This window comes from Pithys albifrons, chromosome 15, assembly GCF_047495875.1.
Source record: "Pithys albifrons albifrons isolate INPA30051 chromosome 15, PitAlb_v1, whole genome shotgun sequence".
Taxonomy (NCBI): domain Eukaryota; kingdom Metazoa; phylum Chordata; class Aves; order Passeriformes; family Thamnophilidae; genus Pithys; species Pithys albifrons.
This window is the reverse complement of record NC_092472.1, coordinates 11,404,284-11,427,718: the sequence shown is the minus strand read 5'-3', so window position 1 is coordinate 11,427,718 and position 23,435 is coordinate 11,404,284. Positions and strand designations below refer to the sequence as shown.

At 48.7% G+C, this 23,435-nt stretch overlaps 1 protein-coding gene across 5 annotated transcripts in view; it reads right to left on the bottom strand.

Moving 5' to 3' along the window:
- Positions 1 to 209: 209 nt before the first annotated feature.
- The window catches only part of UIMC1 (ubiquitin interaction motif containing 1), a 40,698-nt gene continuing 17,472 nt past the window's right edge, over positions 210 to 23,435 (bottom strand). For 2 of the 5 annotated variants that reach the window (XM_071569930.1, XM_071569931.1), the window contains exons 4-13: positions 22,857 to 22,975; positions 21,362 to 22,513; positions 17,754 to 17,818; positions 15,169 to 15,257; positions 14,172 to 14,245; positions 10,741 to 10,909; positions 4,563 to 4,641; positions 2,928 to 3,048; positions 1,137 to 1,200; positions 210 to 692 (exon numbers count right to left, since the gene is read on the bottom strand). In XM_071569930.1, coding sequence (XP_071426031.1) covers positions 442 to 692; positions 1,137 to 1,200; positions 2,928 to 3,048; positions 4,563 to 4,641; positions 10,741 to 10,909; positions 14,172 to 14,245; positions 15,169 to 15,257; positions 17,754 to 17,818; positions 21,362 to 22,513; positions 22,857 to 22,975 — 2,183 coding nt within the window. In that variant the 3' untranslated portion in view covers positions 210 to 441. Of the gene's footprint in view, positions 693 to 1,136; positions 1,201 to 2,927; positions 3,049 to 4,318; positions 4,335 to 4,554; positions 4,642 to 10,740; positions 10,910 to 14,171; positions 14,246 to 15,168; positions 15,258 to 17,753; positions 17,819 to 21,361; positions 22,514 to 22,856; positions 22,976 to 23,435 lie in introns of those variants that run through there. The other 3 variants (XM_071569932.1, XM_071569933.1, XM_071569934.1) reach the window with 3 other exon arrangements.

Here is a 23,435-nt window from a genome sequence, read left to right as displayed (position 1 = left end):
CCGTCTGGGAATGTCACTTCTATGCTGCTGCCTGGAGCACGGGCCACTGCGGCCCCCTGCCCAGGGGTCTCTGAGCCCCCACCACCCTCTCCGCCCCAGGACAGGCCTGGGAAAGTGTGATTTGGGACCCACCCTCTGCTGCTCCTCCTCTCCTCCCTCCAGCGCCCTCCCATTCCCCAGAGAAAGCCAGCATAGCTCTGCCGTGGTGCTGCAGTTTCATAAAAACATACATAAATATATTTCCATTTCTGTAACAGAGAGCAAAGCTGCACAGGCACCTATAAAACACACAGTCGCTTCTCTACCCATCACTCCCTGCACAGATCATATAAAACATATAAAACAGGGATGAGAGACAAAGGCTGCAGGTGAAGCAGGGGTATGGTGCCAAGATGACCCTCAATGAGGCATGGGGAGCTGCTGGGGGCCTTATTACTGGCCTCAGAATTTGTGCCTTCTCCGGCGGCAGCCTTTGGTCTGTTGCTGGCTGCCTGCACGGAGAGCCACATGTGACTCTGAGTCCACCACACCGTCCATGCCTTCTGAGGAGACACCGGGTTTTGCAGGGGAGACACGGAAAGAAAGGTGCCGAAGGGAGATGGGGCTGACTGCTGCTGGCTCCCCAGCTCCAGCTGAGAGCGCAGGAGGGGACTGTTGGTCTAATCCAGTGAGGGAGGTCCCCGCGTCAGCACCTGCAACAAGAACGCACGTCAGCCCTCCCGTATGAGCCACAGCTGCTGCTGAGAGCACCACTCCCCACCCATCTCCTCTTGTCCTCGGATCCCTGGAGGGATGCAGGCAAGGACAGCAGCAGCCTCCCACATTCCACAGGAAGCTGGACATTTCTTGGTGCCATGGCTCAGAGCACACCCCGATCCCTGTGAGGGCACCGGGCGCTGATGCAGGTCCAATGGCCACATGTCCAATGGGCACAGGCAGGAATGTGTACTGGGGAATGCTGACAGCCAGCTAAGCTCACAGCCTCCTGCTCTGCTCAGGAATCACAGGCCCTTCCAAGGGGAATTTGCTCTCCCAGAACAGACCAGGCCAAGCCAGGACTAAAAGGGGAGAACTGGGAAAAGGGCAGCCCTGACCCAGCCAGGCAGGCACAGAAAGCAGTTTAAGCAATTTCTCACCTTCAGACTTGCTCTCTGAGAGCTCCAACATCCTGAGGAGTCCCCTCTCCTGCTTTCCAGTGTCCTGTCAAGAAGAGGAGAACCACCACTGCAGCACTGCCACGAGGGAACCCCATAGCCCCATGGGCACAAAGTCCCCCTCAGGCTGGGCACAAGAGGGAATGCTGCATGTCCAGGGCCTCCTCTCACCCACAGGAAGGGCACTGCTCCATGCCCAGCCCAACTAGTGCTCAAGTAGAGCCAGTGGAAAGCAGTTAATCAAGCAGAATCCAGCAAGGAGGTGCAGGAAGCCACACCCAAGCCCAGCTGGCAAGCACAGGGCTGTAAGAGAAACAGGGGCACCAGGGGCTCTGCCAGAGCTGGGACACATCCACCAGAACTGCACCTCCGAGGTCAGGGTCCTCCCAGTCTGTCTGAGGGCACCAAGGCTTGGTGCTGGAGAGAAGGGCCTTCCTTCAGGGCACAGGCAGATGAGGAATCCACCTCCTGTGCCCCGTCTCAGCCCCTGGGAAGATGCAGCCATGCTAAGGGAAGACCATTTAGTCTGGCTGCTTTGAGCCTTGCTGGCCCAGCAAAGTCCATTCTTCTGGCTGCTTCCTGCTCCCAGAACTACTCTAGAAGGCACTGGTGTCCCAGCTGTGGGGTTGAAGCTGCAAAGCACCCCAAAATGGGCCATGGCAAGAATCCACAAGCCCAACAGTGGCTGTAGGAAGCTTTTCAATGGCCCAGCCCATGCCCAGTCATGACCTGTTCACCCAGTGAGCTGTCACCTCAGCACAAGACAGGGCCAGAGGTAACACAGAGCCTTGCCAAGCCAATACCATCATGCTTCAACATCTTCCTTGTCTGCCCATGCCTGCATGCAGGACCAGCCAGCTGTGGGGCACAGGGACAGGGTGAAACAGCTGCCCCACAGAGCCAGTCACAAGCAGGAGCAGCCATGCCCTGCAGTACTCTGAACCACACAGAACTTGGCTGTATCCCAGCCAAAATCATCAACCAGAAATCTCATCATTTGCATCTGAATCCCCAAAGGGCTGAGGCCTGTGATGGATTTAAGGGATTATACAAAACTAAGACATCATGTTGCATCTTCATGCCGTGAATCACATTTCTGAGCACAGGCAAAGCTGCAGCACTAGGGCTTTGCCTGCAGGAACCAGCAGGAAGGCCTGGAAGGACCCTCTGTGTTCTCCCCTGGGACTGCTGCAAGCAGGAAAAATCACGGTGGGGGCCAACACCTGGCACGTGACTATGAGCCACCCACGCTCCTGCCTCCCACCTCCTCTACCACGGCACATTCCCCACACCCCAAACACCTCCACCGCACTCACTCCCCCACAAAATTCTCCCAGGATGCTGCAGTTTGCTCCCAGCACTGAGCAATTCCCTTTGCTCTGTCTCCAAAGCCTCCCCTGTGGGAAAGGACTTGTGGACAGAGTCAGATAGGCTTGTCATCCTGATGGTGCCCTCCACTCCATCGACATTCAGCCGAGGAAGGCTGCAGGACTGAGATGCACTGGCTGGCAGCGGGACAGCCCTGGCTGCCTGCCCACTGGAGAGGTTACTGGCAGCTCTGCTGGATTAGCTCACCCCTGGGACCTGTCCGTGCTCTTGCCGAGCACAGCGGGAAGGAGGGCAATGAGTTCTCTGCCCACAGTGGCCCACAGGGACAGGCAATCCTACATCAGGTCAGCTCATCCCCGTCAACCAGGGAAACTGCTCCTGCTGCCAACCAAGCCCCACACCCAGCGCAAAGCAAAGGAGATGCTGTGCAGGGTCGCCCCTCACCTTGGCTCTTCGCAGCCTCCTGGTTCCCTGCACTTGCCTAGCAGCCTGAAGGCAGCTGTCCACATGCCTCTGATACTGCAGCAGGGGCACCAGTGACTTACAGAGGTAGCACTTCTCACACCTGCCAGGCAGCAAAGGACAGAGCACTGCATTAGGATTCACCCTGCACCCGGCTTCCAGACACCAGTGGTGACTTTCCTCCTCCAGGCCACGCCACAGAGAAGATGTGTCACCAAACCCAGTCTCGCTCAGTGGGGTCAGGCCAGCACCAATTGCAAAGACTGAGTGATTATCAGTTTTCCCTGCCTGTTCCTCTGTATCCTGCTGCTGCAGCAGCGGGACAGTAATCAAATCTGTTCATCTAAGTATCTCAAACACCACTGATTTCTCCCCAGACATAAAGCACCCTGTCAAAATCTACAGAAATGAAGTGCATGGGCTTTGCAAAGGGGAGTTAAATTCTGCCTGAAAAGCAAACCAAGTGTGTTAAATCAGAGAGACATTTTACCAGGGCTGGATGAACTTGTCTGACTAGTAAATCAAGTCTTTCTCTGCACTGTCTCCATTTTACATCATGCCATGCAGGGAGAGGAATGGCAGAGGACGTGCTCCTGCTGGGGGGGGCTGGCTCAGCCTGTTCCTCAAATCCCCTCATTTGAGTAGAAGATGCCCAGGCTCACACAGGACAACTGAGTGTTCTTGGGAAGAAAATTATGCTGGGTGAAAGGAGATGAAGGTCAGGCATGGATTTACACAGCGACACTCGCTTCTACACCAGCTCTCGGCAGGGACTGAACCGTGCAGGAGAGGACATTGGCTCCTCAGGAGGGGAGCCGAATTCAGGAATGGACCATCTACAAGAAGGGACAAAGCCACCAGGGATCAGCCCCAACAGTATTATGTTCAGTTTGATAGCGGTACTCTCTTAGTGAAACACCCCAGGCTCTAAAATGCATACAGAGCCCCCATCGAGCAAAACTCTGCAGTACTTTTCCCGTATTTTCTTTCCAGTCAGTGCTGATTACCCAGATAATGTGTCTAAACAGAAGCTGTCCTCTCTATAATTAGCCTAATTCCATTAGTGATGTTGCCATCCACTGTTTGTAGCAGCAAAATTGCTTCCATAGCAAGGATTTTACTGTCAGATCCTCTCTTATGATGCTTTGTGTGGGTGGCAGGAGGAGGGGCTGCATGGAAAGAGATTAAACAAAGCCACTGCTATTCTGAAAGTCTAATTTAATTAAGAATATCACTACAGGTGCCATGTTGACAGCCTCCATGTCCTGGCCTCTTCTTTTCCTGGGGTTACCAAGCTCAAATCTCCCATTAGAAACCAGCTGAGTTAGCACCCTTTTAGCTACAGCTCCACCCCAGCAGCCACACGCCCCTGACCCGCCATGGATTGGGCTGAAAGGAAATCAGTGCAAAAATAAACAATCTGAGAACAGCAAATTCCTCTTGCTTCAGTTTAAATATAGCCAGCATTGCAACAAGAGGCACTGACGGAAGGCAATTTCTTAGGGAAACACTGCTATAAAGCCAACAGCCAGCATTTGTACAGGAATAAAGACATCCACAGTCAAGCTAGAATGGATGCATAGAAACAATCTTGGAGAAGCAAGCATACCTACTTACTTGTCAATGTCTAAGGATGATAGGCTGCCTTCACCACCAGCAGCTTTATTTCTTGCCTCTCTCTGGCGCCGAGTGAGCACTGGAAGAAAAACAGAGAGGGTTAACAGAGAGAGGGTTAACAGAGAGAGGGTTAACAGAGAGAGGGTTAACAGAGAGAGGGTTAACAGAGAGAGGGTTAACAGAGAGAGGGTTAACAGTGATGCCGAAAGGTTTTTTTTTAACTTTTCAATTTTCATATTTTGTAGATTTTAGAGACACAGTAGATGCAATGCTGTAGATTTTAGTGAATTAATATTTAGCAGCTTGTAGCACAAAGTCCTTCTATCTCTACCCCTGCTCCAGAACAGGCAGCTAAGATCTGCCAGCTGTTTAGTCTCTTCCTCAAGGTACCTGATTAAGGCATATCAGAAGAGAACATAAACATGGAGCAGTGTGACCCAAAGCCCTGGAGAGCGTCCGAGAGACCTTTGTGTGCTGAAGAAGAGGAGGTGGATGAAGACAGAGGGTCCCAACGACCCCAGCCCCAATTCCACGGGGGTGGGAACTGGGAGGGGACAGAGGTGGAACTGGACATGTGGACAGTAGTGATTGGATAGGTTATATTATAAAAGCTATAGAACTTAGAGCGCGCGCGCGCGCGTCGATGTATTCCTGGATGAGCGGGGTTGCTCATTAAAGTGCCTGCCCATTATCTTATCTCCTACAAAACTTGGCTCAGAGTCTTTTTTACAGACTTCTACGGCAACAACAGAGAGAGGGTTAACAGAGAGAGGGTTAACAGAGAGAGGGTTAACAGAGAGAGGGTTAACAGAGAGAGGGTTAACAGAGAGAGGGTTAACAGAGAGAGGGTTAACAGAATCCCTCCCAAACCCACTCCTACACTATGCCCAAATGCAACAAGTTTCCATTGCTTGAGGGCTGCAGCAGAAGAGATGGTAGAGCTTAATACTGGACTGGGACTGGGAGGGTCTTCTTTCCTGCAGAAGAGGTTGCTGACCAAGTCTCCTTTACTCCTACAGGGATACTGAAGGATTTATCTTTCCCAAACTTGGAAGCCAGCTCACCATTTCACACCTAACTTGTCTTCTGCCAGAAACAGCTGGATCGACAGTATGTGGTTTACAGAATTTTAAAGCTGATGCGCAGCAGTGCAATAGCCTGGGAGAAGCATTATCCAGCTGCTTCGGCAGCACGGCACCGCTCCCTTCCAATCCAGGCTCCCATGCCTGCTGCAGGGAGGGACCGTGGCGGCTGTGAGCTCAGAGCTGAAGCGGTGGCTGTGCAGAGGCACTGGCCTTCTGCAGATGTGGCAGGGAGACCCTTGCAGGGGAGGGACACAGCTCACACTAGAAAGGGAAGGTTACAACAATTGTTGCTTTCCCCTGCCCACATGAACTGGGGTGACAACTGCTGTTGTCCACATACAGCTCTGGGGGTCTCCTGGATGAAGATCTCTGCCAGGAGCAATGCTGCTCTCCGGCCGATCCAACACATGTGGGTAGCCAGTGAGATCCCAGCTGAACAGCTGATGATGGGTCCAAAAATTTCTGTTCCCTCAGCAAGCCCAAGCAGCCTTTCCCAAGTGGCTCTGCAAGCATCTGCAGGGAGCCTGTTGGAGCGTTGTCCCTTTCAGTTGAATTCCTCTCAGCGTATTCCTGTTGACATACCACCAGCAAAGATCCTCAGGGAACATTTCAGATAGCTTAGCTTGCTTCACCAGGGACGTTCAAGACTCCAGCTCCAAAACAGATGTCTCAGTAAGCACTCTCAGGCACACTGGCTAAGGGGACAATGCAGGGAGCTGGTTTACAGCTTGGTGATGCTGCTTGCCATACTGCCATTAGGAGAGAGGACAGAATCCAAGGTATAGGCACAACAAACCTGTTTTTGTTGGCATATCATCTGTGATACAGAAAGTGATGCACAAAATTTTGTGCAGAATAAAGGGAATTCTTATGAGTTTTAGGAAAACCCCGTATCAAAGGTGTTGGGCAACCGCAACATCTATGCACAATTTGACATAGGCTTTCCCTTAGCATCAGTCACTGATCTGCAGCCATGACCAGCAATGTACTGCAAGGTGCTCAGGAGCTGTTGGGGCTGACAGGAGACAACACTACTGAAGAAACAAGCTCGAGCGTTTCCTAGGATGTGGGTATTGTCTTGTAGGTGATGACTGATACCAACAGCTCATCTCTCGTAGGAACTGAAGCAAATGTCTCTCTTTAACATAGCCTGGCCCAGATTCAAAGTGGCAGTCTGACTAGGAGGACTGGTAATGATGGCCAAACCCCAGGCCATTCAGCCTCCCAAGAACCCAACCAACACATGTGGTGTTTGACAGTGTGGTGAGAGCAGCTCTCCAAATCAGTGTGCGCTCATTAATATTCCTTTAACACTGTCTTGGGAGCCTTGTGCACCAGCTCAGGTGTTAATCAGTTCTATTTTCTTCCAAAGGCAGTGAACACATCTGGCATAATGGGCCCATTAGAGATGTCTGGGACTAGCTCTGCAGCTGCCCACGGGGAGACCCTCAGCTGTGTTGCTGAAAGCAGCAGCACAGGAGAGAGAACAAGGCTGGCTGGTGAGGCATGACCCCTGCCAAAGCACGCCGGTCGCCCACAAGAAGGGAGTTCAGAACACACGAAAAGACTTGCTGCAGGGAAAATCCCCACCACAGAGCAGTGCTGACCCACCATGTGACAGGAGCCTTGTAACTCTCTCAAATGCAATGCTCTTTGCTGGGTCAGACATGCGCCACAGTCTGACAACCTTTTCCCTCACTCGGCATTTCTTCTGATTAACAGCCATCTTGGCCTGCTTGGTTCCAGCATGCACCCTGGGGAAGAGGAACAAATCCTTCCCAGCATGGCCCTGCTATCAGCCCAGTCCAGGCACCTCCTGGGCCTGCAAGGCCAGGGCCACTGAGCTCACCTTGCTGCTGGACTCACCAGCTTCTTCCCCATGCTCACTGCCAGCTGTGCCACTTCTATGCAGGTTCTGTTAATGTCTGTCCCTTCTCAGAAGCCATGCAGGTTCCTCTACACCCATTCCCCTACTCTTTCTGCTGTATCAGTGCCACTTCTACTGATGTCAGGAGCTTTTTAACAGCACCACTACTGCTGCTGAAGACTGACAGCTGCATCACACTGCATTTGAGCCTTTGGGAGGAAGGGATATACCAAATCTTCATCTTTCTGGGCTTGCCTGGAAACTGAGATGTCGGATGCACGTAGATGGCAGGGTAAGAGGCATCAAGTATGTCACAAAGCTTGAGAGTATTTGCTGTACTCAGTAGCAGCCAAGACTTGCTTCCAGAGTGAGACCAGCAGATTCCTGTGTTGGCAGCAGCAGTGGGCGATGGATGTGGTGACTCCAGCAGAGCCCTCTCACACAAGTGAGCCCTTCAGTCGAGTGCATGAACAAAGAGGAAGCTGGCACAGCACTTCCACAGATCCACTTGTTCATTTGGAATTAACACCAGCCACTGAGCTGGAAAACCAGGACCTGAACCTTCCCCAGCCTGGTACAGGGGCTAACACAACAGCAGGCTCTTCTTTTTTATTTACTCAGATCACAGTAAAATGGAAATTCATGATCAGATTTTCATACTGCCCAGGTGTTTGGTGGTCTGGGCACCCAGCCAGCATGACCATGTATGTAGAGAAAGTGACTGTAACTCATCTTGCCCAGATAACTCATTTGGAAACCCGTTCTTAGATATCAGCCAGGCTGAGCTGCCCCCCGAGACCTAACACTGAGAGACTTTGGTGTATGATTAGAAGCAGGAAGAAGAGCAGTAAAACCAGCAAGAGCCCATCCTTTTGTAATGTTAAAACAAAAACCACTGACAGCTGTAGTTTGCAGGACTGCATAATCTGCAATTCTAGAGACATCAGGAGTAAGTCCAATTAATAAATCTGAAGACAGACCAGGAACCCCTGACCCAGTGGACCAAAGGAAAACTGAAGCATCTTTTCTTAACAGATCAGGACACGGATTAGAGAAGAGAATTTTGATTTCCTCTCACACGAGGCTGTTGCTGTGCTCTCAAGGAAGCAGCAGCCAGCCAAAAGCACACAGTGCTGCAGCAGTACAGAACAGCTTCTGAACCCAGAGGAGCTGGCATTTGCTTCAGAAGACAATTCTCTCAACTCTTTCTCCCCATGCATGAGCTTTACCTATGGATTTTGTGCTAGCAAAGGATGCTAAAGTAACAGCCCTGAAAACAGAGTCCTTTTGTACCTGCACAGCTGTGCCAGGCTACTGTCTAGTCTCTGCTCAGAGAAGAACATCATCCCTGCCTATTCAACCCAAAATCCCATGACCAGCCCATCAGCTGAGACCCCTCTGGTGACTGTTGCCTTCCAGCAGTTGCTGGGAACTGGCCCAAAGTGCCCCATGAGCCAGAGCCCTGCAGGCAAGCAGGATTCTGCCCAAGCCCTGTACACCCATGGTCCTTCAAAGAGTCTGGGTGCAAACAACACAGGTGTCACAGACTGTTACGGATAATAGAGCCTGGTCTCTACAGGGAAAATACAAGAATAGCTGGCAATAGAAAACCCAGATTACTGTGATTTTGTCCCAAGCCCCATTGCTCTGCTTATAGCCATTATTGGAGAGCAAAATCCCTTTTATTCCAGGCTGGTTTTCTTACGGGGGGATTGTTCTGAACAAGCCAGAACAGCAGAGTAGCAATTCCAAAATAACTACCCTTACAAACATCCCCAAGGAGACCAGTCTGGAGCAGAGTGGAGAGGCCAGCCTTGAACTCTGTCCTCCTGAAAACCTACACCAAAGCAAAGAACAAATTCACTCATACTGCCAAAGAATTCAAAGCATTTTCCTGATCACAGTCAGGATTCCCTAGGATCAATGGATATGCTCACAGTCCAGCCACACCAGGGACCCAAATACCGCAGGGCCAAAGACATTCCTGCTAAAGGCATACAAAAAATTCTGCTCCATTTTGTAGCATGGATAATACCTTTATCAGTGTTGAGGATAGAACTGTGATAATTTATGATTTGCCTGAGCCAAATGCTTTGCATTAGTAGCTGGGCTATGCCTACAGAGAGAACTTCCCACCAAAATTAAGCACCAGCCAGTATCAGCCACTCTGCTGGCTCCTGTTATCTTGACAGGACCCATGTCACATCCCCAAAGATTCAGTATAACAGAGAACTTCTTGTTCAGGAACTACATCAGCTCTGCATTAAGATTACATGGTGAAACTTCTTCCTGCTAGAGGAATGCAGAAGTTACAGTTCTTGTACTAGATCTGATTTGCTCAAATTGCTTAAACATCATAGATTTAGGCTGCATTTAATAACCCAGAATGTAACTGAAAATTATATATTCACAACCTGAAAAGTTAATCTTATTACAAGCTACTACTTTGATATTACCTGACATTGTGCTAACACAGATTTTACATTTCAAGCAGCAGCTAAAACATAACTTGCTGAATATGTTGATAACCAACCAGTGTATTTGTTCACTTAAGCTCTACAAAGGTTGGCTACGAAAAACTGATATAAAAAAGACTGCAGAGGATTAGTATGGGTATTCTGACCGTGCTTCTACACCTCACTCTTCAAATGAAGAAGAAAAATCCACGCTCCCATATTGACAGGTATCATTTTGTAATTTTAGTGCAACAAGAGGGAAACTTTTCTGCAGTCTCTGCCACCTGAACAAGCCATTTGAACACATACAAATGTCAGACTCCATGCAGAGCACAGGCCATTCTTGGAGTGGTACAGAACATTCTTCCTTCTCAAGAGCCCAGAAGGACACAAGCCTTCCATTTCCTACCACTGCCACATTCTCTGCAGGTCCTCAACAAAACACACAATAGACACATCTTATGAGTACTGCCTGAAGCATCCAGGACTAGATCCTGGGGTAATATTCAGGAGTTGATAACATGGTGAATAATTGTGTGAAGTCAATCAGAGATGAAGTCACTGTGCAGGAAGTGCTGGAGACATCAGAGCCTGAGTAATACTCTCCTGACCAGCTTGGAGATGGAATAAGGCAGAATGAACAAACCTCCCCACACACCATGCACCAAATATCCCAAGGAGGACAAGAGTGCAGCACCTGTCTGCCAAATAACAACAGGGAAGGGGGAGAAGCACAAGCAGCAAACACTTAGAACTAGGACTTGGCAGACCTGGAGTATCCTTTCCAGTCTCTGTTCCCACAATACCATTGCAGTACATGGCATGGATTTCGATCTCCCCAGCTGGAAAGCCGTGGTCACACAGTGGGCACGACACTCGGGCAGCAAGCGTAGGACTGTGCTTAGACACAGTCCCACCAGCATCTTCGTCTCCACCAACCTAAGGAAGAAGAAGAAAAATTAGCCAGATAGTGCTGTTTCTCTATTTTAGCTAGATGCAGAGCTCCATGCTGTCTGGTAGCTACTCACCTCTCCACAGACTCAGTTTTTCTTGGAAAGTTTTATTCTTCCTTCATCACACAGTAGTCAAAAATAAGACCACTGGCTGAGTAAACAGTGCTGCACTAATAACCAATTCTTCTTGCAAAGGCAACATGTCCTTCTGAATCGTGGTGAAACCTCCCTGCACAGCCATGCACACCATTTAAGGCAAACATCACCTGTACTACCGTGGAAAAAATGGCAAGGCTTCCATTAATCAGGAAAGCTCAGAAGTGAAACTGATGGAAAATTCATGGGGCAAAGCAAGAGTTCAACATCTGACTTGTGCTCATCAATTTCTGGACATGATCCATGCTACACAGGCAGCTGTCTGGGAACACAGCTTCCCCCAGGATGAAAGGAAGCTGCTGTGGTCTTAGGGAACAAGAAGAGATCACTGGAAGCTCCTCCTCTTATAGAGGAGGTGGCTGGAGCAATCATCAGAGGGGACACCGATCAAGGAGAAAGGCAATAGCATTGAAAATCCGTGTCACACAAAATTACTAGCAGAGGCTTTTTGCCAGGGCAGAATGTCACAGCTCATGTATGTTCTCAGGGTGCCATTACCACTTACTGACACCCTCCTTTTTGCATTGGTCACACAGCTGCAAAGGTGCTCCACTACCCACCCACAGAGATCTAGCCTGCTCTCTATGCTACCAACATTCCCAAATGCAGCAGACTGCAGCCATCTCACTCATAACTACATCTCTGCCTAGTCAGGCTTGCTGCAAGGGTTTTCCACATTTAGGAAAGAACCTTTCCCTCCCTGCAATGGTTTTTATAAAAGCTATTTAAATATTAAGTATGTATAAGAAACATATAGGAAAACAGTATGGAAGGGGTTTTTGTTTAGACCTAAGCAGTGACATGTAGACAGTGTGCGGCAAAACTGCTGTCTGCTTTCCTCCAACAGTATCATTTCAGGGAAGCTGTAATTGGGGTCACCCAAGATGCTCCGTGCCACTGGAGCGCTTTGTTATATTACTCGGTTTATTACTTCCTTTCCCAGATGAGGATCTGATCCTGATTTTATGTCCTAAACGGAAGGAGGGTGCTTTTATTGACTCTGAGGAGCTATGTCAAAAATTGCAGGACTGGGCCTTAAACTGAGATTCCGACTCACAAAATGTACTTTTCCCAGACAGCAGGTGAAAGGCTACATACAGCACAGAGCCCCAGGAACATCTCTCTCATTCCCAGGGAGACCCCTCTGCCCTGGATTTCTGCAGAGGAGTTGCCACAAGAGTTCCCCCAGCCCGACACAGGCTGCTGAAGTACATCACTTACAGCATTAGCACTCATACCCCTCTCTCACGTCTCAGTGTCACTACATCGTGTGAAGTCCTCACTGTGGGGTGTCACACAGAAGAGCCATAAAAAACAAGATGTGTCAAATATGAATGATCAGATCAAACCTGCACTATCCCAGTCAGACAACACACATAAAAAATATGATGGGAAAAGCAGCAGGCACTGCTCCTTCTAGCTGCCTTTTTTAAAGCAATCTTAGGAGATCACTGGTTCTGCACACCCTGCCCGCCTACATTCGGTGGTAAATTACTAATTTTAAATGGAAATGCAACATTCTGTAACAAAAGACACCACAGTTCCAAAATTGCTTGTACAAAACCTTGCTGTAACAGTCTGGAAAACCTCAACTGCAGAACCAATCACCCCTGTCAGAGGCAGAGACAGTTGCCTCTGCTCTTTAGCAGAGAAAATTGCCTATAAGACGTAGTACTTGCAGCCAACAGCCAGCCAAGAGCAATGCTAGAGGCTGAGCTCAACAACAAGACTCCTGTGTCCTGGCTCAGCATCTGCTAGGAAGAGCCAGTCCCAGTGGTCTGGGCTCAGCTCACGCAAACCGCTGATGCCATGGTAGCTGTTGCTGCCACCTTCCTGGAGGGCTGTGGGTTCCGGACTGGGACCTGCTGCCAACCATAATGTTGTCAAACAATCCCTAGGAACCTGCTCCCTGTGCTGTGTTGATCACCTTGTGCCATCCAGGCAGAGGTGTGAGACTCAGTGCATCCTCTGCAAAGCAGGAGGGACAGGGCAGAGTCCTGGCCACAGTCAAATGGGTCATGAACATGCCTCAGTGGCCAGCCTAGGATCATCCCTCTCCCTGCTGCAGTCTCTAATTGACTGAGCAGTGCTTGGAGATACCTGCAGAATTAAAGGCACATGAGAGCAGAAAATGGTTTATTAAGAGGCCTGTGTGAATGAGACATCGGAGCTGCAGACATGCTGTACAAGCTGCAAACTCCCAGAATGAGCTTTCCACAAATGAGTCCTCTTGTCAAGAGCTGTACGATTCTGTATTCATGTACCCTGCCAGAGGAGTACTTGGCAACCCCTTTGATATCACTCTCTAAATTAATAGACAAAGGGAGTTTTATCAGAAGCAGGAACTGAAGTCAGGTGCTGGTACAGTGACAGCTGCAAAGCAATTGCTGTGCAGGTGTGACAACGCAGGGGAAGGAGCCGCACACAGAGCACATCTGCAGTGAGAGGTAAGAGGATGGCCCGGCTACTGATTTACTATTGCTGCACAGAAAGGAACATTCATGGATTTAGGACACTCTGTTTGGCCTGCAAACCACTACTGGCCCTCAACACTCCAAGGACATCTTTATCCCAGTCCAGTCTTTGGGTGAAGCTCTTCTCTTAGCCTCTTGGAGATGGTCTGTTGGAGAGCAAACACCAGAGTTCAGAGGACTGTAACAGGGAAAAGCATGTCACATGAGTCACTGAGGTTTACTAGGACTCCCCTCACAGCTCCTGGGGTCCCTGTGCATTGCTGAACATCACAGCACTGTATTCCTGAGCATGGGCAAGCAACAGCCCTGCCACCCACACTGATGGCATCCTCCAGCACAGCAATGTGCGAGTATAAAAGACTGGGCTGGAATTGATAACAGCTCTCCAGCTATAGAGCTGAAAGGCTCCAGAAGCAGCTGCACGCAGTCCCAAGCCAAAAGGGACTGGAGATATGAAGCAATAGACAAAAGCAAAGAGGGAACTATTTGTGAGGATCCAAATAGCAGAAGTCCAAGCTCCCAGCTACCCAAGGGGAAATGCCAGCACAGCTTAGCTGAACCAAGGTCTAGAAGGCAGGACTGGAAACAGGACTTTTCCCCAACTTCCAGCTCTTTTACCTTTATAGGTGCGTCTCTGATGTCTGAGCAGAGCTCTTCTCTCTCAACAGCTTCCAATGGGCTTGGCTGTGTCTCTGCAAAAAAACACCTCCACGTCAGCATAGGTTTGCAGCCCCCAAACTACCTCCTCACTTGTTGATGTAACTTAGCCCTTAACGCTTCTTAACAGAGTTTTCACAGTTTCAAAACATTTTTTAGACTTGTCACAAATGTTATCAATGTGCAACAACACAGCCAGATGAGGGGTTAAAGTCACAGCATGGTGGTGTGAGGACAAAGCCACTGCAGCTTTGCAGCTTTGTGGGGAGTGAGATTAGACACAGGGAAAGTGTGTGGGACACTTGCTGAGATGGAGACAAAGCAAGAATAGAGCTGCTCTCGCATCGAGACAAGCAGAGCTCCCATTCCATGGTCTGTCTCACAGTCACACCATCTTTAGACCTCCACATCTTCCTTAGCAACAAAATATGCCTCCAAGCACCACCATGACTTCTGCTACAGCTGCTCATGAACAGAAGTAGTCTCTTCGTTAACTTTCTCACTTAAAACCCTGGACCGGACAATCTCAAACATGGTAGGAGAGACTAAAGAAGAAAAACTCATCGGTCCCAAACATGTTTAATTAATGTAAGACAAAAATTATTTCAGCTCTCATGCTTTGCACATTATCTTGACACTGAAAAATGTGAGAATTGATTGCATTGCAGAGACCACTCATGACACCTTGTCTGGAGTGACCCATCCATGCCTACACACATCCTGGTGTCTCTTCAACGGCCAGTCACCAATAATCCCTGTCACAGAACTGTCTTAGAGGAAAAGGATCCAAAACTAGGGGATCAAACTACATTACCTGGGTAATTTTAGCCCTGACAAAGGGAGAAGGGAAAGAAATCTCGTTTTGTTCAAGTAACTTGAAAATTCTCTTCTTTTCTCTGAATTCCAGAAGTGTGTAACTTTCAGTACAGAATTCGTAACATTCTCAAGTGCCTCTTACCTGGGCAAACAGAGATCTCTTCTTCAGCAGAGTTCTCTGTGACAGTATCAGGGCTCCTTTTACTGCCAAGCGGGTTCATTGTGGAGGTGCTGTTCAAAATATCAATACAACATGAATCTTCAATCCAACTGGTGTCAGGGCCACACCTGCCTGTCTCACACAGTTCAGAACAGCAGACGATGCCATAATTTCCAAGTGGTCAATAGCTGACAGCCAGAAATGACCAGGATAATAGCAAAATATGGATCAAAAATGCCATCCTAAGCAAAAACTCCAAAGGGAACATTTTTTTTGTTCTAGAAGGACTTGACCAAAAAAAGCAAAAAGGGTCACTATCTCTTGTCAGAGGAGCAAAACTACCTGCTCACAATTGTGTGACTCTCTGTGGGAGAAGACTTGGGAGCTGTGCAGGCACCAGCACTGTACCTCTTTTTGCCTTGGAAGGAAATCCTCACAGAGGAAAGACAGTCCTGCTTTATCCCACATTATCCTCTCCCTCCTCACACTGCTCATTTTCTCCCTTATCCCTGTGCATGGCAGCCAGAAGCAGCATGGATGTGACACAAGTCATGTTCCTTGCAGCAAAATCCTTACAGTATTAGGGTGGTGGTTCCTTGGAGCAGCACTGGGCACCATTCCTCTCATTTTGACCTTTGTATTCCTCCTTTTTTTTCCTTTGCCCTCACTGCACAGTGTCTTTCCAAACCAGGCAGGCACTGCTGAGTAAGTCTGGCACCCATGCTGACACACTCCACGCCTTGCATGGCTTTCTGATTAGTCTGATCAAGTATGCAAGAACACATTTTAAAAACATGAATCCCCACACTGACAAACAGAAGATTTATTAAGCTCAACCACAGGCCTTAGAGAGGAGAGAACAGCCACTGCTGATTTATGATAAATAACAAAATTCTGATAGGAAATCACAAGTGGCTTTTCTCTCTAAATAAAGCATCTCAAAGCATTTGTTATGAATCCAGGCTGAGCATGTTTTACTCTGTGTCTAACATCAGGGCTCTCTTCAAAAGAATTCACACAAAACAACTTGCTATGACATTTATAAAAATGGGCTAATCAATTTGAAGTCAAACCACATTTCTTGCTACACCAACTATCTCCTGGTAACAAAGCCTATAATCATTTATTAAAACCCCAATCTTCCATGTTCCATACAAAGCGTAAAACAAGCAGGGAGAGAGGCCCACAGAAAGCAAAACAGCCTCTTCCCAGGGCTGGCACTTCCTAAACTGCTCCCCTCCCTGCAGGCAGCTGAGCGCCGTGTTTTCCTATTAAGTGTGGCTGAGGCCAGCCAGTCGGGGTGCCTGAGCCCGTACCCAGGAGGGGCCTGTGCTGGCAAGTTACCAGGAGCCAGATGGCAACACTTAATGTGCACAAAACTGCAAAGACTGCAGCCATTTCTTGTCTTGCTGCAGATGTTCCAGCTGCTCAAGGAGGGGCCGCTGCATCCAGGTGCATCCCACTCCAAGGCAGGCAGACAGGAGCTCCTGGGCAGCTTGGGGAATGTCCCAGACTAACCCCATCAGCTACACCAAAGTGAAGAGGTCCCTCTCTTTCCATATCCTGGCCTCTTCTGCCCTAAGCAGGCGAGAGGCCAGCGCTGCAGAGTGCACACCTCACTGCCTTCCACGCAAGCTCAGGCTGCAGCTGTCACAAACTCATCAGTATCTGCAGCAGCTGCAGGTTCCTCTTGCTCCCCAAGGCAGGTTTTAAGGCTTGTTAGAAAGGTGCAAGCAAGAGGGATTTTCATACTCTGCATATTAATATTAACTGTTCAGGCCAAATGCTGTTAGATCAGAGGAAAGTTGGCAGTTTTGTTCCAAAGCAGGTTTAAGTTATAAAACCCAGCAAATTAAAAACATGACATTATCTGGCCTTTTCTTGTAACTTGCTCCCTGAATCCTCTCTCATTTGTCCTTCTTTTCCACAGCCTTTGCTGGAGAATTGCATCCCACAGGAAGGAGAAGAAAAAAAAACAAGGAAGGAGGAATAGGCTTAAATCTGAAGAAAATCATGTTGACTTGTCCCACACCTGTCATCTGTTGAAGTGGCTTTTCTGGAGCACTTCACTCTATCTTTGGCTGATAGGCAGTGCCGTCTGGCTTCCTCCTCCCTGCTTTCCTCTTCAGCAGCAAGGCAGGAATATAAAAATACACACAGAAATCCAGTGAACCCTCCACCATGCTGCCTGTGCACCTTCCCCAACAGACACGTGATGGCATCGCTGTAACTCACCTTCAGCTCCCCTCCCCACCCCCACGGCCACACTGCACCGTGGCACAGCAGCTCCAGAGGGCAAGTCCTACAACTCGTACAAGGATGCACCTTGCACATCTTATAAAGCAACTGATCCTTTCTCCTCAGTTGTGCCCCACCTCTCTCATACGCTGCTCCAAAGCCATGTAATTCCAGGGATATCTAAGAGCAGTAGCTGCAGTCAGCCTTTCCAGCTAGCCCTGCAGCAAGCCATGGTGAGACTGAACCCCAAAATACTGTAGGGAGAGTGAAAGAGCCCTTATCACCAGAGCAGGTCCATGAACCTCACACTCTGAAATCACCCTACTCACCTCTGTGCAATTTGCATGGGCTCCCCATCTTCACATGCATCCTCTGCAGGCAGCGCCTGGGAGACCTTGAAAGGGAAATTCTGATGTTTATAAAACAATGTGCAGAGCTGACAGAGGTCTGCTGGGTCACCGGATCCTGTCCAAGACACTGCACCCAGTCTGCCATATATATTTATCTGAAAAATGCCTCAGTATCCATCCAAAACTAGTCAGCTTTTCCCCTCCATTCCTCCTTTTGGTAAGGTGTTTCAGCAGCTCCCTGCAATAAAGCCTGGCAGTACTTTTTGTTACCTTGCTGCCTAGACATGTTCCTCAACAGCCCCAGGACTGCTCACTCACTCCAAAATTGTCCATCACCTTCTGCATTCTCTGCCTGTTCTGAGCATCTACTTCAATGCACTTGTAGGCAGCAACCACAGCTCTTTCCCATCTCCACCCATGCTGGGCTGAACAATCCAAAGTTTTTCGTGTCCCCTGCACTTTCTCAAGCAACCCAGTAGCCCTCACCTACTCCACTTTAAAACCTGTTTTCCTGAGCTGGGATGACCTGATCAAGTGGTACAGCTGGTGTTTGACCATGAGAAGCACTTTTCTGAAATTTCCTAGAAATAAAATCTGTTGCAGTTTTCTTGCCTGGGAAATCAGCTGTCCCATCAAAGAGAGGGAACAGATTAACCTGCACAATCTACAGCTGGCAAATCTGTGTGCATTTTATCCAACTTTTCATTTAGCTCTACAGCTCCACTTACTCTTTCCTTTAAAATCTGTTCAAAAGCCAAGGTCAGGCTAACATGCCAGTCATTGAACAGATCCCTTTCTTCTTCTGCAGTGCACACGTTCCCCTTCCATTCTCTAATCAGGTGGAATTACAATGGTTTATTAGCAGTCCTTGCTGACAGGCCCATGAGTTCTTGTGATAGTTCTCAAAGAAATACGAGGAGTTTTCCACTCCCTTCCTTGAGTCTATCAAACTCTCCCAGTTCAATTTCCACCACAGGTTTCCACTTTGAACAGCTCCACTCCTGGAAGACTGTTGTACTTCCCCAGCAAGCCCCAAATCAAGGCCTCCTGTCAGATTTCCCTAACATCACTCCAAACCCCAAATATTCTGTTTTGTTTATGTACTTGTTTCCTTTTTCGCAGCCTAACTCACCATTAAAATAAAATACCACACCTCCTCCTTTATTTTTATTTCTCTTTGTCCTGATTTGTACATATGTAACAACGCTTCTGCCCTGGTCATGAACACTGGTGCATGTTTCTGGTTTTCTTAGTACATCTGTTACAAAATACGGCACTAATTCAGGTCACCAGACTCTAAACCTCCAGAACTGGGTCCTTTCTCTCTGAATCTTTTAAAGACCAAGAGCCCCCTAACCTTATTTGAAAAGCTCTGAAGGAATTGATTCTATTAGCGCTGAAGTTTGTTAGTGCAGGTTCACGGGCTGTGAGATCTCCTGACAAGCAGGATTTGCTCTGTGCAAACATCCCTGGCTGCAGATGGCAGTGGCAGCAGTCAGCTGCTGCCAGGGTGGAAGGTCTGTGCCTGCCCCAGCTGAGGCTCTCAAGGCAGGGGTACAGGAAGCACAGCAGGCACATCATTTGCACCTTCATCTCACTGGTATAACACATTGCACAAAGCTTTTCCAAGGACAGATTTGAGTCCTCAAGGATGATTTCTAACCTTGGCACAGCCTAAAATCTCCCACCATCCCCAGCAGCAGAGCAACCCTGATGGCACTGGGGCAGGCTAAGGGCAGCATAGGCAGTAAATGGTCTCCAAGCGATGCAGCACGTTGGAGACTCGACTGCTCTGGGCCTCTCCTTTGTCACTGCCGATGGAATTGCATTTGATAGAAGGAAAAAAACGGAGACAAGGCACAAGCAAACATCAAACATATTGATTTTTCAAGTAAATCACCTGCTCTGGCCTCCGTGTGTGACTGCACAGAGAGGCGAGAGAAGAGAGCAACCTCTTACACTGGGTGTGATAAGGCACATCAAAGGGCATTTAGAAATTATTTTCTCTTGTGTAAATAAAAGACTGGCAAATTTTGGGCTAGGGTAGAAATTTTAAAGTCTGCTGCCCCTCCCCCTTTCTTATTTTTTCACCTTAAAAATATCAGAAAGGCTGCATCTATACAGAGGTTATGGCTCTGAGAGGCCTCTCAAGGCCAAGATGAGTACAAGTTACCACTCAGCACCACTAAAATCTTTTTCCTCTCCAAGAATTAATTAGGTATTAGGATTAAAAAGATAATATTTTAAAAAATACCCCACAATTTTCAATACTGATTAAAAGTTCATGCCCTTCCCAGCTGCTGTATCTTTCCAAGGGCTTTAGTGTACACATCCACAGACCTCCAGTCACCCCAATCTTCCAGACTAATGACACCTCTATTTCCAGAGGAAAAGCTACAGAAAAAAGGAAAGCAGTTTGCTTTAAGAACCTCTGAGGTCTTTTGTATCTATCCTAAAGAAATGAAAAAGGGCACGAGTCAGTTCCTTTCCTCTGCAGATCACCTCTAAGGCAAGGCTTGTTTAAATCTCCATCTGCTAAACCCAAGCCAAAGCACTGTCAGGAAAAGTCACATTTCAGCACAGGCTGCTCTGCTCTTTTTCTGCAACCAGAAAATGCAGACATGACGTTTTTCCTAAGCGTTCAATATTACAAGACAGAATATAAATATCACAAAACAAGTTAAGTATCTTTCTAACACCAGGGTAAATGATCAAATACACTTGAAAACAGGAACAACAGAGCCAAGGCTTCAGTCATAGAGAAGATAAAGTTATACAATGATCCGGGAGTGAAGTCATTATGAAAAATGAGGGTTGGAAAAGGCTGACACAAACCTAAAATACAGCAGTAATAAATACTTCATCTGACTAGCAATCTGTTTAAACATAGCAGTGACAGAAAGCTGCCTTCCGCTCCAGCAGGAGAGCCCTGATGGAGACAGAGACTGACATCTAGTGTCTACCAGACCCGAGCAGTGAGCCGGGACAAGGTGCCCAGCACCAGGACAAGGACGGTGAGCACCACCGCAGTGACACAACACCAGGGCAGGCAGAAGGTGACTGCAAGCAGGCAGAGCTCCTCACAGCCACAGGACCACAAGGGAAAAGAGCACTTTCAAGGGTGAAGCACGTATAGAGGCAGAGGAGTGAGTAGGGGCAAACAGGAAAGGCTGGCTGCAAGGACAAGCCCACATTTCTGTCTGTAAAGGGAAATGCAGCTTCCCACACTGACAAGGGTTTATAAATAAGGGTTTGCCAGCCAGAGCTGGTGGTGGTCAGACCACCTCTGTGCTCGCTGCCTTGACACACTGCCAGGCTTCACCCTTCCAAGAAGGATTAGTTGGATGTGTCTGTCTCTAGTAGGTTAACAGTGACTGCCAGGCTGTGTGATGACCCCTACTTTGTGTGAGCTGGTGTCAGCATGTACACTTCTCTCCCTTCCACAGTAAACTGAGTGTCAAGGGGAAGAGATCCCTAAATTTAAGAAGGGCATTAAACAGCAGTGCCTACTTTGCAGAAGGGACTGAACCATAAAATGGACAGATGAGCAAGGCTACTCAACCTCTGGTCAGTGGCAAAGCTCTTACCTGGCAGTAACTAGTGGTTGGTTCATCATCAGAAGTGGAGTTCCTCTCTTCTTCCATGCTGTGCTCTGGACTCTCTGCCTCCTTCCTCTTTGCAGGGTGGAGCCAGGTGATACTTTCAGACTCCTGCCCCTCTGTATCTCCATCTTCTGTACTCTCAGCAACCCCGTTCTCCCTGCTTATCTCCTCTCCTTTCCCAAGCTCATTTTGGCTCAAGGAAGAACTGGGTACAACTGGCTTACCAAACTCCTTCTTATGCAGTAGCTGTCTCTGAGCCTGCTTCAGGCTCTTCTGGTAAACCTCCAGCTGACACAAGATGACTTTGGTGTACTGGTTGGGGTCCACCCCTTTGGGGCAGAAGGGGATGCCCCAGTAATAGTGCACTGTGTCTCTCATATCCTCCTGCTTGTGCTTCTCCTCTGCCACAGTCAGCATGCAAAGATCTGGGGTACTGGCAGACACCTCATTCTGCTCTGATTGCTCTGTGGAAACACAGACTTTGGAGGTGTGCCCAGGCTGTGAGGTGTGTTTGGTACCTGCCTCTCCACTGCTTCTCCTGGGGCTCTCACACTGTTCTGTGGTGCTGCTATTGCGGAGCATGGCTGAGCTACCAGCACCTGCTTCTCCCACAGAATGGCCAGTGCACGGCAGGAGCTGCTCTTCTGGCTCATGGCCTGTTGCTTCTGAGGAGCTGGAGGGACTTGTGAACAGTCTGCGAGGTGTCAGTCGCCAGGAGCCTGAAGGCGCCCGGCCAAAGGTGGGACTCAATGAGATGAAGTCCTCTCCAGAAGTTCTCGGTAACATGTTACTTGAATCACTTGGTGCTGGTGAGGAAGACTTTTCACTTGACCTTGTCACAGGCTGGCCCTTCCCCGGAGACACAATTATGCTGGATACTAGTGAGCTTTCAACCATTTCCTGGCTTAACCTCAACACTACCAGGGGGCTCCGGGCAACATCCAACTGTCCATTCCCATCAGCTCTGGAGCTCTGTGAGTGGGAGCTGCACTCAGAGCGAGGGATGTCAGGGCAAAGTGCCAGACCTCCCAGGATCTCAGAGCCTATTTTCTCGGCGGGCTGGCTTTGGCTTTGTGTGCCCAGCGGTTCCATTGACAACTGAGGAGTCGCATCAGAGGAGTCTGAGGGCTGACAGCTCTGAAAAACAAAATGTTGGGTCTACTAGAGGCACGTTCTCTATCAGCACAGCACACCAAGGGCTCCCACAGCACACTGGCAGACATCACCTGGACTGCAGATCCCCCCCACCCCAATCAGAACTGTGGATGCCAAAACAGCTGAGGTTGAAGTGCACATGTCCCTCACTAGGAATGGTACAGAGCAACTACTCTGTGCCTGCTGGCGCTCCAATTTGTGCTGGAAATAACTCGCCCCCCCACCCCGCCCCGTAAAACCTTCTTTTATGCAGCATGGCAAAGCAAGCACAGCAAGCAATGTTGCTGAAGAACCCTAGCAAGGCTCTTCACAGAAGCGCACTTACGTTAAGGCTCTCAGCAATGGCCTTTCTCAAGAGCTCCTCCTCGTCTTGACAGTTCACTTGTCTAGCTTCTTGCTCACTCATTTTCAGGGCCAGTGCAAACTGTTCCTCTTCAGTCATCTCTACAGCAGAAGAAATAGGATAACATCAAGCCACAGCTGCAGGAGTACATAAACATCCAACATATATCCAGCATGTTGGGAGAAATGCATAAAGGTTCCACCTCCCCAAGAGGAATGCAGAGCAAAACATCTAAACCTCAGCTTTCCTAAAAGGTGTCACCAAAACTGGAGTAGACAACACTAAATGAGAAAAGTAACCCAGGTGAGGAACTTCAAGTTTCTACAGCAATCTAAGCTCCCATTCCCGGGGTGTATGATCTGCAACGTGACATTTTATTTGGCATCAAACAACACACTCTGCAGCTGCCGAATGCCTGTTCAAGTAGAGAAGAAAAGGAGAGATTTCCAAAGTGTGCTCATTTTTATATCGGACAGGCTCAGCAGAAAGGCAGGATAAACAACCCATCTTCTTTAAGACACTTTTTTACTAACCAGTAGCACACCTCAGTTCCTTCAGACA